At 44.0% G+C, this 15,453-nt stretch overlaps 1 protein-coding gene across 1 annotated transcript in view; it reads right to left on the bottom strand.

Moving 5' to 3' along the window:
* Positions 1–15,453, bottom strand: part of LOC140715712 (synaptonemal complex central element protein 1) — a 72,905-nt gene that overhangs the window by 30,476 nt on the left and 26,976 nt on the right. The window contains exon 6 of the mRNA XM_073028083.1: positions 8,826–8,880. Coding sequence (XP_072884184.1) covers positions 8,826–8,880 — 55 coding nt within the window. The remainder of the gene's footprint in view (positions 1–8,825; positions 8,881–15,453) is intronic.

The following is a 15,453-nucleotide window of genomic DNA, read 5'->3' as shown; positions in this document are numbered from 1 at the left end:
GCCACAGTGAGCAGCATCAGAGCACTGGGTCAGTGTCTGGTAAATGGACCAGCTGTCCACAGCATCCCCACTTCATCAGGTGCAAAGGATGCATAGAACAGAGTTTTTTGTTGGGGAGAGGGGCAGTTGGTAGAGCAGACAGATTCTCAAATGGAGATGGAAAGGCCATTTTAAAGCTATACAACACACCAGTTCAGTAACAGTTGGAGGCTTTTTTCTCTGGCTTCTACCAGGTTCATTTTAAGAAGGAGCTGTGGACTTTGCACAGGAATGCCGGCACTTAGGGTTTCATTGGGGCTGATGAGGGGGGATTTGGCAGTGGGCAGACACAATTTCTAAAGGGTAAATAAGGGGACTCAGGTGGTTTAGGAACTGTGGTGGAAATGGATTCAAAATTTTGGACTGAAATCAGAAAGGTGATATGAGGATATTTTAAAAAAAGTGATGTGGTGATAATCAGAATCATAATCAGGTTTATTATTACTGACATATGTTGTGAAATTTATTGTTTTGCAGAAGCAGTACAGTGCAAGACTTTACTATAGTTACTATACAAACTTTACTATAGTACAGTACAGTGTACTACAGTACAATGCAAGAGTTTACTATAGTTATTATAAAAAATAAATAGTACAGAAGAGGAATTGATCTGGAAGTCAGTGCCTGTAATGAGTCAGAATCAGAATTCAGGTTTAATATAATTGGCATATGCTATGAAATTTGTTGTTTCTTGGCAACAGTACAGTGCATATACTAAAAAACATAAATTACAGTAAGAAATAAATGCAGGGGATTCCAAATAATTGTACCATCAGTTAATCAGGACAGCCACTTATTTGGGACAACTCTTAAAGAACAAAAACAAAAAATAACCAGGATTCCCTTTGTTTATTTGGGACACCATGCTGCTAATTGGGGTAGGAGACTGTTGCTGAAAAGTTTCTGTTACTAGCATCAGTTGCATGTGTTTCTGTTCAAAAAGCAGCAATTTTTGTCACTGATAGTTGGTGAGAAATAAGCAGTAAGACAATTGAGAACTGTTTTGTTCACTGCGGTTTCAAGCATTCAGGCTTGGAAATGCCAGAAATGGCCATGAATGAAAATGAAATGATTTCATTACTTCAGCAAGTTAGAAACTACAAAGAATTTGAAGATATTGACAATCATCTTGAATGTTACCTTTAGTCCCCACTAGATGCTCAGCTCTGACCTGTGGCTCCAAGTAGCTGTTTGCATGCGTCAGTGGCCACACCCGGGTACACCACTTCAACAGGTAAGGGTAGCCAGCAGGACTCATTCCCTGGTGAGAGAGGGACATCTCTGTCCTGGCATGTGAAGTCAGCTCCAGCAGACTGGGTGGATGAGATCTACAGTGAGATCCAGCCGTAAGGATGAAGGCTCTGCTATGCTATGTAGAGAGTGAAGGGTGTGACGAGGCACAGAAGTAGTCATGGTCATCCACTGCAACCAGAGAAGACCCCAGTTGTGATGTATACTCTTACCACTGGACCCAGATTTTGAAGTCAAGAGAGTGAAACTGCCCCAGTGCAATGGCTTTTCTGCTTTAAAAACTCTCCCGCAGAGGTTTCCTGTCATTGTTGGATATGACGAACAACCACCAGTAGTATTGGTAGTCTTCTAAGTTGTTTGTATTTCATTTAAATACATAGAAATTAAAATAAAAAAATTAAAATGCATACAAATTAGAACACTACCAATACTACTGAAATACTGTACAGTTGGTCCTCCTTACCATGGGGGATTGGTTCCGGGACCCCCCCACGGATACCAAAAAACACAGATGCTCAGGTCCCTTATACAAAATGGCATAGTATTTGCATATAACCAACGCACATCCTCCCGTATACTTTAAATCATCTCTAGATTACTTATAATACGTAATACAATGTAAATGCTATGTAAATTGTTATTATACTGTATTGTTTAGGTAATAATGACAAGAAAAAAAAGTCTGCACATGTTCAGTACAGACGCAACCATCGTAGCTCTTCTGGGAACGCTGATGCAGCCTCGGCATCAGCCGATTCCAATTCTCCCGTGATCTTTAAGTTCTTGAGGCTGTAGCACTTTACATAGCTAGCCAGCCATCCCTTACTAGCCTTAAACTCCTTCCTCTTGCTCACAACACAAGTAGCAAACGAACGAGACGCGAGGTGAATAATGCTCAATTCCGGGTTCTCCCGATCCGTGGTTGGTTGAATCCGCGCATGCGGAACCCGCGGATGAGGAGGGCCAACTGTACTATAAAACTGTTTATTAGTTGGTAATAGTTATCAGCGGAGGAATTCATCAAGTGTATGCTGCCACACTCTTTTGACTGACTGTAAATGAACAAAATCAGTGCAGACACCTAATGCAGATAATGGACTGCCTTCATACAATGCTTTTGTCAATTACATCCTCCAAATCTTCATTTTCATTGTAACTCTCAAGATGATTGCTGATACTTTCAAATTCTTCATAGTTTCTAACTTGTTGTAGTGAAATAATTTCATTTTCACTCCGGGCCGTTTCTGGCATTTCCAAGCATGAATGTTTCAAAATGCAGTGAGCAAGACAGCTCTGAATTGTCTGATTGCTATTTCTCTCTAATCACTGCTTTTTGAATACAAACATATGCAAATGATGCTATTTTAAAACTGCTTGCTCAAAGAACACTCTGACATCAGTTATAGAAAATGTTCAGCAACAGTCTCCTGCTCCAATTAAGTGGCATAGTGTTCCAAATAAACAAAGGGAATCCCAGCTATTCTCTTGATATGTTTTTGTTCTTTAAGAGTTCTAAATAAGTAGCTGCCCTGTAGGGCCAATGGCCCTATTAACCAGAATTCACTGTGTGTACGTGCACACATACAGTAAATCTAGTCCCATTGTCCATTCAGAATATCTGATGGTGGAGGGAAAGAAGCTGTTCCTGAAACATTGAGTGTATGCCTTCCTCCAATTCTTCCCTGATGGTAGTAATGAGAAAAGGACACGTCCTGGGTGATGGCGGTCCTTAATAATGGATGCATCCTTTTTAAGCCATCGCTTTTTGAAGATGTCTTTGATGATAGGGAGGCTGGTGCCCATGATGTAGATGGCTGTGCTTTCAACCCTTTGGTGGTAAGAAACACAGTCAATCAAATGGATAGACAGTTAGGGGCAAATATCTTGCAAGAATGAGGGTGGGGGTAACAGGAGGGGTAGGGGTAGTAGCTCAATGGGCAGAATGGCCCTCCTGCTGCAAAAATTCAGCCAAGACAGTCTCTTTAAGCTTCCAGGAATAGTAGACCAAACTTCCAATTATCTGTCACCCCGAACCCCTCCTGGCTTGACACTCAGTGAGACCTGCGACTAACAGGTTACCTCTCCTAATGATCAGGTTATTCTCCCTATTAGGGTCGATAGCCAGCATCTTTGGAAATGTCTAATACCAGAGTGTGTGCATTTAAAGTGAGAGGGGGAAGAATAAAGGAACTGTATGGGTTGAGATTATTTTTATAGAGCAGGGGTCGGAAATCTTTTTGCCTCTGTGGGCCAGATTGCATATTAATGAGCAGACCGTGGGCCAGATAAATGCCATAAAAAACTTGAAACATGGGAATTATGCATTTAAATACACCTAGTTATATTTTGCCTCAGATTAATGAATAATGCATGCTAGAAAATCATCTGTGCTTAAGGTTCCCTACCCGTTATAGAGAGTGGAGGGTGCCTGCAGTGAGGTGCTAGAGGAGATGGTGCATTAGGAGTTTGAAGTAGATTTCTGTTGTTGTACAGTGGAGAGCATTCTGACTCGTTGCATCACCATCTGGTACGGAGGTACCAGGATGGGAAAAATCTGCTGAGGATTGTAGACTCAGCCAGCTCCATCATGGATATAACCCGCCCCACCATTGAGGGCATCTTCAAAAGATAATGCCTCAAAAGAGGCAGCATCCATAATTAAGGACCTTTGTCAACCAGGACAGGCCCTCTTCTTATTACTACCATCAGGGAAAAGGTACAGGAGCCTGAAGACACATGCTCAACAGAAATCTCCCACCCAGATAGAGAATCTGATATGTGAGCCTCAAAATATGAAAACAGGTTCTTGCACCAGTAAAGCCCACATTGTCAACTGCCACACCCTTTGTTTCTTAACACCACCTGTGGAGGCGGGGGTGGGGGGAGGAGTTCATCCTGACCCATTAACTATTCCTCTCCCCACAGATGTACCGTGGAGATCACTCTGACGTGGTTGCATCATTGTCTGGTTTAGAGGACTGCGCAGGATTGGAGAAACTTGCGAGGGTTGTAGACTCAGTCAGTTGTAACATGGGCACAACCCTCTCCACCATGGAGGACATATTCAAAAGACAATGTCTCCAAGAAGGTGGCATTCTCACCATCCAGGACATGTGCTCTTCTCATTGCAACCATTGGAAAAGAAGTGCAATAGCTTGAAGACACATACTTCACATTTTAGGAATAGCTTCTTCCCTCTGCCAGTCCAAAAACTATGAACACCTTTTCACTATTCACTATTTTGCTCTCTCTGCAATTTTTTGCTTCTTTTTGTAACTTAATTTTTTATGTATCTCACTGTACTGCTGTCACAAATAACAAATTTCATGACATATGTCAGTGATAATAAACCTGATTCTGAAATAATGTGGGAGATCATGCAAATCTAGGTTCTACCTACATTTGACTGGCAGGAGGGAGGGGAGACCATGACAACATTCCTTGGCTATGTAATAGTGTAGCAAACCTGCAGCCATTATGGGTACACCCTGAGGGGAGTGGTCAGGGGTGCCCATTTACGTAGTTCCAGAGAAAAGATATCACGACACCAAATATTGTTTGCAGAGCACCTTTCTCCCACCAAGCCACAAAACTGAAATGTTTCTCTGAGGGATAAAACCGAAGAGGCACATCAGATCTGAAGCTCGGTCGTGGGAATTGGTCTTAGGGAGCATCTTCAAGGAGAAAGGGGAGATAGTTATAGAGGGAGACATTGGAGTATGAGTAGAGTGGGAAAGGCAATGGAAGATGGTCAGCGGAAGGAACAGAGATCTCAGGGGGGATATATAGACAGGGAGTGGTGTGGGGTGGATGTCACAGAAATGGGGAAGGGCATAGTCATAGTCATAGAAAAGTAAGACACAGAAACAGGTCTTTTGACCCATCTAGTCCATGCCAAACCATTTTAAAATGCCTACTCCCATAGCCCTCCATACCTCTACCATCCATCCAAACTTCTCTTAAACGTTGAAATCAAGCTCACATGCACCACTTCCACTGGCAGCTCATGCCACACTCTCACGACCTCCTGAATGAAGAGGTTTCTCCTCATGTTCACCTTTCACCCTTAACCTATGACCTGTAATTATAGTCCCAGCCAACCTCAGTGCAAAAAGCCTGCTTACATTTACCCTATCTATACCTCTCATAATTTTGTATACTTCTATCAAATCTCCCCTCATCCTTCTACTTTATTCCAAGGAATAAAGTACTAACCTATTCAATCTTCCCTTATAACTAAGGTCCACCAGTCCTTGCAACAGCCTTGTAAATTTTCTCTGTACTCTTTCAACCTTATTTGTATCTTCTCTGTAAATATGTGATCATAACTGCAAACAAAACTCCAAATCAGGCCTCACCAAAGTGCACACCTCACACTTGTCTGCATTAAATTCTATCTGACAAATTTCAGCCCATTTTTCCAGCTGGTCCAGACCCCACTGCAAGCGCTGATAGTATTCCCCGCTGTCCAATACAACCCCAATCTTGGGGTCATCCTCAAATTTGATGATTCAGTTAACCACATTATCATCCAGTTGGTTGATATATTGTAGATGACAAACAACAATGGACCCAGCACTAATTCCTGTGGCACTCCACTAGTCACAGGCCTCCAACCAGAGGCAATCATCTACTACCGCTTACAGGCTTCCTCAAATCCAATGTCTAATCCAATTTACTACCTCATCTTGAATGCCGAGTGACTGGACCTTCTTGACCAAACTCCCATGTGGGATCTTGTCAAGTGCCTTGCTAAAGTCCATGTAGACAACATCTACTGCTTCATCAACTTTCCTGGCAACTTCCTTGAAAAACTCTTCAAGATTGATTAGACACAACCTACCACACACAAAGTCATCCTATCCCTAATCAGTCCATGTCTACTTAAATGCTCATATATCCAGTCCCTTAGAATACCTCCAATAACTTTTCCACTACTGCTGTCAGGCTCATGGGCCTATAATTTCCTGGTTTATTTCTAGAGCCTTTCTTAAACAGTCGAACAACATTAGCTATCCTCCAATCATCCAGTAGCTCATCTGTCGCTAGGGATGATCTAAATATCTCTCACAAGAGAAAATCCAAGCAACTCACATAAAATGCTGGAAAAACCCAGCAGGTCTGGCAGCATCTATAGTCAAAGTTTCTGGCCGAGACCTTCAGGACTGGAGAAAACTCTGACTCCTCATCTTTTTTTCTCTGCTGCCTGACTTGCTGAGTTCCTCCAGCATTTTGTGTGTGTTATTTGAATAGCTCTGCTAAGGCTCTTACAATTTCTATACTTGCCTCCACAGGATCCAAAGGAACACCTTGTCAGGCCCTGGGGATTTATCCACCTTAATTTACCTCAAGACAGCAAACACCTCATCGTCTGTAATCGTATATGCTCCATGACCTCACTGCTGTTTTGCCTCACTTCTATCTCTCAAGTAAATACAGATGCAAAAAAAAAATCAGTTTGAAGATCTTCCCCCATCTCTTTTGGATCCACGCATAGATTACAATTCTGAACTTCCAGAGGTCCTTTTGCCAGGTACAACTCCTCAAGTACCTCATTTGTTCCTGCCTGTCTACACCTGCTTTAAAACATTATTTTTCTTAACCAGGCCTCAGTATCTCTCAAAAACCAAGGTTTCCTAAACCTGTTATCCTTGCCTTTTATTCTGACAGGAACATACAAACTCACAAAATTTCACTTTTGAAGGCCTCTCACTTACCAAGTAAACCTTTGCCAAAAAAAACAATCTGTCCCAATCCACACTTGCCAGATCTTTTCTGATACCATCAAAATTGGCCTTTCTCTGACTTAGAATCTGAAACTAAAAACTAGACCTATCCTATTCCAGATTTACTTTGAAACTAATGAATCATTAGATGCAAAGTGTTCTCCTACACAAACTTCTGGCAGCTGCCCTGTCTCATTCCATAATAGCAGACCAAGTATCACACTTTCTCGTTGGGACTTCTATGTACTGATTAAGGGAATTTTCCTCAATACATTTGACAAACTCTATCCCATATAGTCCTCTTACAGTATGGGAGTTCCAGTCAATACTTTCCAGTATGTGGAAAGTTAAAATCACCTACAACAATCTTATATTCCTTGCAGCAGTTGTTTCTCTAAATTCTGCAGACTGTCAGGTGGTCTATAACGTAGCCCAATTAACTTGGTCGTATCTTTCTTATTCCTCAATTCCACTTATAAAGCCTCACTCGATGAGTTCTCCAGTCTGTCATGACTGAGCACTGCTGTGATATTTTCCTTGACTGGTAACGACAATCCTCCCCCTTGAATCCCTCCCACTCTGTCGCATTGAAAACAACGGAACCCCGAATATTGAGCTGCCAGTCCTTCCCCTCCTGCAACCAACTCACTAAAGGCTACAATATCATAATTCCATGTATTGATCCATGCTCTGAGCTCACCTGCCTTTCCTACAATACTTCTTGCATTGAAAGATATGCAGCTCAGAACATTAGTTGCACCATGCTCAACCTTTTGATTCTGAGGTCCTAACAACATGTCTCCACAATCTGTTCTAGCTCTGGTTCCTGTCCCACTGCAACTCTAGCTTAATCCCACCCCCACCCCCATCCCCTGCCCCCATGCAGCACTTCCACTAGGATATTAGCCCCTCCAGTTTAGATGCAAACCGTCTCTTCTGTACAGGTCCAACCTTCCTTGGAAGAGAGCCCAATGACCCAAAAATCTGATGCCCAACTCCTTAGCCACATGTTAAACTGCATGATATTCCTATTTCTGGCCTCACTAGCATGTAGCTTGGGTAGCAATCCTGAGATCACAACCCTGGAGGTCCTGTCCTTTAATTTAGCACCTAACTCCCTAAACTCACTCTGCAGAACCTTGTCACCTTTCCTACCCATGTCATTGGTATCTAAATGGGCCACACCTCTGGCTGCTCACCCTCCTACTTAAGAATGCTGAGGACTCAATCCGAGATATCCCAGATGCTGGCATCCGGGAGGGAACACACTGTCCAGGAATCTTATGCTTGTTTGCATAACCTTTCTGTTTGCCTAACTAATGAATCCTCCATCACCACACCTTGCCCCTTTTCCTCCCTTCCCATTCTGAGTCACAGAGACCTGACTGCTGTGACTTTCCTCTGCTAGGTCATTCCCCGCCCAACCTCCAACAGTATCCAAAGCAGTATACCTGTTGTTGAGGGGGATTGATTGCCACAGGGGTACTCAGCACTGGCTGTTTAACCCCTTTCCCCTTCCTGACCAGTCCTGCACCTTAGGTGTAACTATCTTCTTTTTATGTACTATATATTAACCCTCTCAGCCACCCAAATGATCCAGAGTTCATCCAGCTCCAGATTTAACTCTCACATGCAGTGGAGAAAGGGTTTTAAAATATGAGGAGGTGTGTAGGAGCTGGGGGGCATTACAGAGACGGGGAGAGTTGCAGGAACCAGAAGGGGGTCACAGAGATAACAAAGGTTGCACAGATTGGTGTAGATTGAAGTGAAGCAACAGGAATGAAGCCATGGGATTCTGTCGGCTCTCACCTGTCAGTCTGAGCTTGGCCTTGTTCATACTGAAACTGTAGCCTCTTCAAAGTCACTAGAAAAGAAGTCAAATAGTTTGCATGAATTCCCCGGAAGTCCTCAGTAACTACATCCCATCACCTACTGTTCTCTTTGAACCTACTGTTCCGACTGAGCAATTGTTTTCCTGGGGCTGCAGAGATCTGCTGGCAGCATTTTGCTGGTGCAGCCTGCTGACTTTGTGTACAAGTTGTGACATCTGGGTGTCAGGCCTATCACAGAACACTCCAATAATCTTCTTTCGATGTCCTATCAAAAGTGTCCTGACTGGTTGCATCACGTTCCGGTACGTGCGGAGGCTGCAGAGAGTATTGGACTCGGCTCAATACATCACAGGCCCATGCTTTCCCACCATTTTTGCATTGCCTCAAGAAGGTGACATCCATCATCAAAGATCCCCACCATTTGGGTCATGCATCTGTTTGTGGATTCCACCAGGCAGGAGGTACTGAAGCCTGAAGTCCCACACCACCAGGTCCAGGAACAACTTCTTCATCAACTTTTCTGTTATTGCAATAACCAGCACAACCCTAATCACTACTTTTTTTCTTGTGAATTAAGGAGATGGAAGGATTAGTTTCATTTGTCAGATGTACAGTGAAACATGAAATCTGTGTTAATGACCAGCACAGGCCGAGGATTTGCCACACTTTGGGATATGGGTGGAATTTGCAGCACCCAGAAAAAACCCCACATGGTCAAGGGGAGAACGTTGTGTATCTGATGCAGTTACAGGTGTTTTTATTGCACCAGTTGAGTTGGGGGAGTCTGCAGAAATCATCGTTCCCCAATCAGTGGGGTAAGTTAATGGTTGCCATGGCAACGTAGTGGTTAGCACGTCGCTATTACAGCTCAGAGCATCAGAGTTCAGAGTTCAATTCCAGCACCATCTATAAGGAGTATCTGTACGTCCTTCCCACGGACTGCATAGGTTTTCCCCAGGATCTCCAGTTTCCTCCCACAGTCCAAAAACTGTGGGTTAACTGGTCATTGTAAGTTGTCCCATAATTAGGTTAATTAGGTTTAATCGGTGTTGTTAATGGTTGCTGTGGTGATGTGGCTCTAAAAGTCAGAAGCTCCTACTTCATGCTTGATCGCCAAATAGATAAACAAATAGAATGGACTGAACATTCAGTTCAAATGTGGAGAAAATGTCAGGAAACAGGAATAATCCTGAAAACTACAGTGTGGAATGAGCTGCCATTTCGATTTCAATGTTTAAGAAAAGTTTGGATTGGTACACAGATAGGAGAGATGGATGGCTATGGTCTGGGAGCAGGTTGAGGGGACAAGGCAGTTTAAATAGTTCAGCATGGACTGGATGGGCCAAAGGGCCTGTTTCTATGCTGTAGCTTTCTATGGACTTGCGCATGTGGGTTTTTCCCAGGAGCTCTGTTTGCCAATCACATATAAACAACATTTGAGCTGGTAGGTTAATTGGCCACTGCAGACGGGTGAATGGTGTAATCTGGGAGCTGATGGGAATGTGGTTAGGTTCAGTAAATAGGTGGTTGATGGGCCCGATTTCCTGGTGTGTCTCTATGACTCTTACATCACAGATGCAAGCTGTGGCCACTAGCCTCTTGGCCAGCCACTGTGAGTGCAGGTTACAGTGCAGCTGTAGAGGTCAACTCATTAGGAATACTTAAAGCAGAAGTTGATAGGATTGTGATTTTATTTATTTATTTTTATTGAAATACAGCATGGAATAGGCCCTTCCATCCTCTGATTTAACCCTAGCCTATCAAGGGACAATTTACAATGACTAATTAACCTACCAACTACCAGTACATCTTTGGACTGTGGGAGGAAATTGAAATACCATGCAAGGAAACCCATGCGCTCACACGGAAAATGTATGAACTCCTCACAGACAGTGGCAAAAATTGAACCCAGGTGTTGTGTTAACCACTGTGCTGCCCTAATTGGAAAGTTTATCAAAGGTTACAGGGAAAAGGTAGGAGTATGGGATTGAGAGGGAAAATAAATTAGCCATGAGGGAATGGCTGAGCAGAATCAATGGCCTGATTCTGGTCCTCTGTCTTGTGATGCTCAGGGTCAGTAATTAGGGCCATGCTCAGGTCACTTGTGCTCCTCCCACCTCCTGTCTCTGCCCTCGTCTCTACAGCTGCTTCCGTAAGGCATGCTCCCTTTGAGGCATACACATTTCTGACAGTTAATGAAGGGAACTGCACGTCACATTTTAATGCACAAGTGCATTTGCAGGCACAGTATTTTCAATTCATTCTTAATGCAAATTTCTGTGGTGAGGTGTGAGTAACAAGGAGACTTCAATCATCTGTCAGCAGGCAAACGTTCAGTTGTTGATTCATCTAGCACCGAGCCTCCACCTCATTCTGAGGCACTGCAGCCTAGCTGAGCAGGTGTGCCTGTTAAAGATTCATCATACCAGTTTGGTCACAGTGGGACAGGATGTGCCAGATCAGAGAACTCTATAGGCTCCTACAGACCTTTTCTGAGAAACCCGAATTGTGACAGAGAACTAATCACCAGCCCAGAACTTTAGGGTTGAGTTTAGGAAAGTTTGAAATGCAAATTCATATAAACTACATTCTGTTTTCAAATCTCTAAGCAGAATAATAAATAAGTAGTTTTAATAAACCACCAAGCATCAGTACTAGAGACAGTTATTAACCATAAGAAATTCTGCAAATGATGGAAATCCAGTGTAACGTACACACAAAATTCTAGAGGATCTCAGCAGTTCAGTTTACATCTATGGAGAGGAATAAAAAAATGACCGTTTTGGGCTGAGATTCTTCATCAGACTGGAAAGGAAAGGGGAAGAAGCCAGAATAAGAAGGTGGGGGAAGGTTCAGCCCCCTTCCATTTCCAGTCCTGATGGGGTGTTTCAGCCCAAAACATCAATTGTATATTCCCCTCCATAGATGATGCCTCACATGCTAAATTCCTCCAGCATCTTGTTTGGAAGCAGACACTGTATTTATACACTCATTATGTTATCCTTTAATTATTCTCTGTAGTTCATATCCTAAAGGAATAAGCAAAGCCATTTTCCATTACAAACAATAAATACGGGAGGTTTTCCTCTTGGGCTGGGTGAGCCTAGAACAAGAGGTCACAGGTTTTGGGTGAAAGGTGAGATATTTAAGGGGAACTGCTTCACTCAGAGAGTGGTGCAAAGGTGGAACAATCTGCCAGAGTTTAGATAGATACATGGATGAGAACCATTTATGGGTGTAGATAGATAGGACTTAGCAGAAGAACAGGCCAGCAAGGACTAGATGAGCCAAAGGGTCTGTTCCTTGGCTGTGACTACGACTCTATGCCCATCCTATGGCAGTCTGCGGCTGTCCCTTTGGCCTCATTGACCACACAGCCCGGAATGGAAGTCATTCTCGATCACAAGGACCCACTCCAGTTGTTGAGCAGAACAGAAATAAGGCACTGCTCAATTACACTGGATAAGCAGTTACTAGCAAGGCAATTACTAGTGGTGCTATAAATTGGCACAATACCTTATACATTACAATAGCTAGGGGGTGCCATGCTGTGGGACAGTTGGTGTCAATGGAATGATCGTCACAGGAAGGGTGTCGACAAGGGCACACGACATGCGGGTGGGCTGACCAGGAGGGAGGGCTGTGCTGTGAGAGGGACAGTGAGGAAGGAATGTCGCTCTGTGGGAAGGAACATCACTTTGTGGGACAGTGAGGAGGGAACATCGCTCTGTGAGGCACAGTGAGGAGGAAATGTTGCTCTGTAGCAGGGACAATGAGGGGGAGGTGTCATGCCACTGGCGGTGCATCAAGGAGGGAATGCCAAACCACAGGAAATGGCAAGGAGGGTTGGTGAAATGCGGAAGCAGTTATGATGAAGGAGGTTCACATCGTGGGGGAAGCAGAAGAGGAGGGATAGCCATGCCTTGAGGGATCACTGTGCTGTTTGAGGTGTTATTCCACAGACTATAATATACCAACATAGATTACTGGCCCAGCCTACCCTGTCATGAGAATCTGAAATCAATGCTGTAGTTAGAATAACCAGTATTTTCTTGGTTGGTCTGAATGTAACCTTGACTACAGATACATGTAGTAACCACCATTCCCAGCCTCTTCTCTCTTACTACTGCCTATATCTGACTAAGATATATTCAGATCCTGTTGCCACTATCCTTTGTGGATGGGAGGTCATGAACATGAGGGAAGAATAAAAAATTTCATCTCGTGTCTGCCTTAAATATATGACCCATAGATCTTCATCCTCTCACGAGTGGAAATACATTCAGCTTTATAAGACCCCTCAGGATCAGACACCTTTCAGTCAAGACCCCTCCAGTGGACAGGTTCCTAATCTGTCCCAACCTTTCCTCATTAGAGAACCCACCCATGTTCTCCTGTGCCAAATGTTATGTGGTTTCCTGTTCTCTCTTCCTTTCTGAATAAAGCAGTTATGTTTGTTGTTTGCCAAGCTTCCGAGTCAGAGAATTTTGGAAAATTGAAGCTCCATTCATCTGACTTAATGCTTCTTTTAAGATGAATGATTTCAGTACCACAGCTCCAACAATTTGCTCAGTGCAACGTCCCTGTTGATTGCAAATTTTCCGAATTCTTCTCTTCCTCTCCACTCACAATTTCACTGAAGAGACTCATGGTAGCATAACGCTATTACAGCGCCAGTGATCTGTGGTTCATTTCCTGCCCATGTCTGTAATCAGTTTGTACTTCCTCCCCATGAGTGCGTGGGTTTCCTCCGGGTGCTCCGGATTCCTCCTACATTCCAATGATGTATTTTGGAAAACTTAGATGTGTCTGAACATGTAAACTGGACACATGGGTGGAATTAGATAGATAGATAGATAGATACTTTATTCATCCCCATGGGGAAATTCAATATTTTTTTCCAATGTCCCATACACTTATTGTAGCAAAACTAATTACATACAATACTTAACTCAGTAAAAATATGATATGCATCTAAAATCACCCTCTCAAAAAGCATTAATAATAGCTTTTAAAAAGTTCTTAAGTAGTTTAATTAAATACATTGAGTTTTAACCCCGGCACTTTAACATATCTTACACCTGGCGGTTGAATTGTAAAGCCTAATGGCATTGGGGAGTATTGATCTCTTCATCCTGTCTGAGGAGCATTGCATCGATAGCAACCTGTCGCTGAAACTGCTTCTCTGTCTCTGGATGGTGCTATGTAGAGGATGTTCAGGGTTTTCCATAATTGACCGTAGCCTACTCAGCGCCCTTCGCTCTGCTACCGATGTTATACTCTCCAGTACTTTGCCCACGACAGAGCCCGCCTTCCTTACCAGCTTATTAAGACGTGAGGCGTCCCTCTTCTTAATGCTGCCTCCCCAACACGCCACCACAAAGAAGAGGGCGCTCTCCACAACTGACCTATAGAACATCTTCAGCATCTCACTACAAACATTGAATGACGCCAACCTTCTAAGGAAGTACAGTCGACTCTGTGCCTTCCTGCACAAGGCATCTGTGTTGGCAGTCCAGTCTAACTTCTCGTCTAACTGTACTCCCAGATACTTGTAGGTCTTAACCTGCTCCACACATTCCCCATTAATGATCACTGGCTCCATATGAGGCCTAGATCTCCTAAAGTCCACCACCATCTCCTTGGTCTTGGTGATATTGAGACGCAGGTAGTTTGAGTTGCACCATATCACAAAGTCCTGTATCAGTTTCCTATACTCTTCCTCCTGTCCATTCCTGACACACCCCACTATGGCCGTGTCATCAGCGAACTTCTGCACATGGCAGGACTCCGAGTTATACTGGAAGTCTGATGTGTACAGGGTGAACAGGACCGGAGAGAGCACGGTCCCCTGCGGCGCTCCTGTGCTGCTGACCACCGTGTCAGACCTACAGTCTCCCAACCGCACATACTGAGGTCTATCTGTCAAGTAGTCCACTATCCAATCCACCATGTGAGAGTCTACTCCCATCTCCGTTAGTTTGTGCCTTAAGATCTTGGGCTGGATGGTGTTAAAGGCACTAGAGAAGTCCAGGAATGTAATCCTCACAGCACCACTGACCCCATCCAGGTGAGAGAGGGATTTGTGCAGCAAATACGTGATAGCATCCTCCACTCCCACCTTTTCCTTATACGCAAACTGAAGAGGACCCCGGGCGTGCCTGGTTTGTGGCCTCAGATTCTGTATTATCAGCCGCTCCATGGTCTTCATCACGTGCGACGTCAAGGCAACAGGTCTGAAGTCATTCAACTCCTTTGGTTGTGGTTTCTTCGGTACCGGGACAATACAGGATGTTTTCCACTGTCTGGGTACTCTTTTCTGCTCCAGGCAGATGCGCTGTAGTGGTTCTCCCAGCTCAGTCGCACAGGCCCTCAGTAATCGTGGGGATACTCCATCCGGTCCAGCCGCCTTGCTGGTACAGATCTTCCTCAGTTGACCTTCCACCTGTGCAGCCGTAATCCTGGGCGTGGGCAAGGTCTCCTGTGAGTGGCTATTTTCCTGTGAGGGAAGTAAGAGGGAGGACGAGTAGAAAGACAAGCCTGGTGTGGAGTTCTGCGGTGAGGATGAGATTGTGCTGTCGAACCTATTGAAGAAGTTGTTCAGC

The sequence above is a fragment of the Hemitrygon akajei genome, chromosome 24 (assembly GCF_048418815.1).
Source record: "Hemitrygon akajei chromosome 24, sHemAka1.3, whole genome shotgun sequence".
Classification (NCBI taxonomy): domain Eukaryota; kingdom Metazoa; phylum Chordata; class Chondrichthyes; order Myliobatiformes; family Dasyatidae; genus Hemitrygon; species Hemitrygon akajei.
This window is presented reverse-complemented; position numbering and strand designations above follow the sequence as displayed.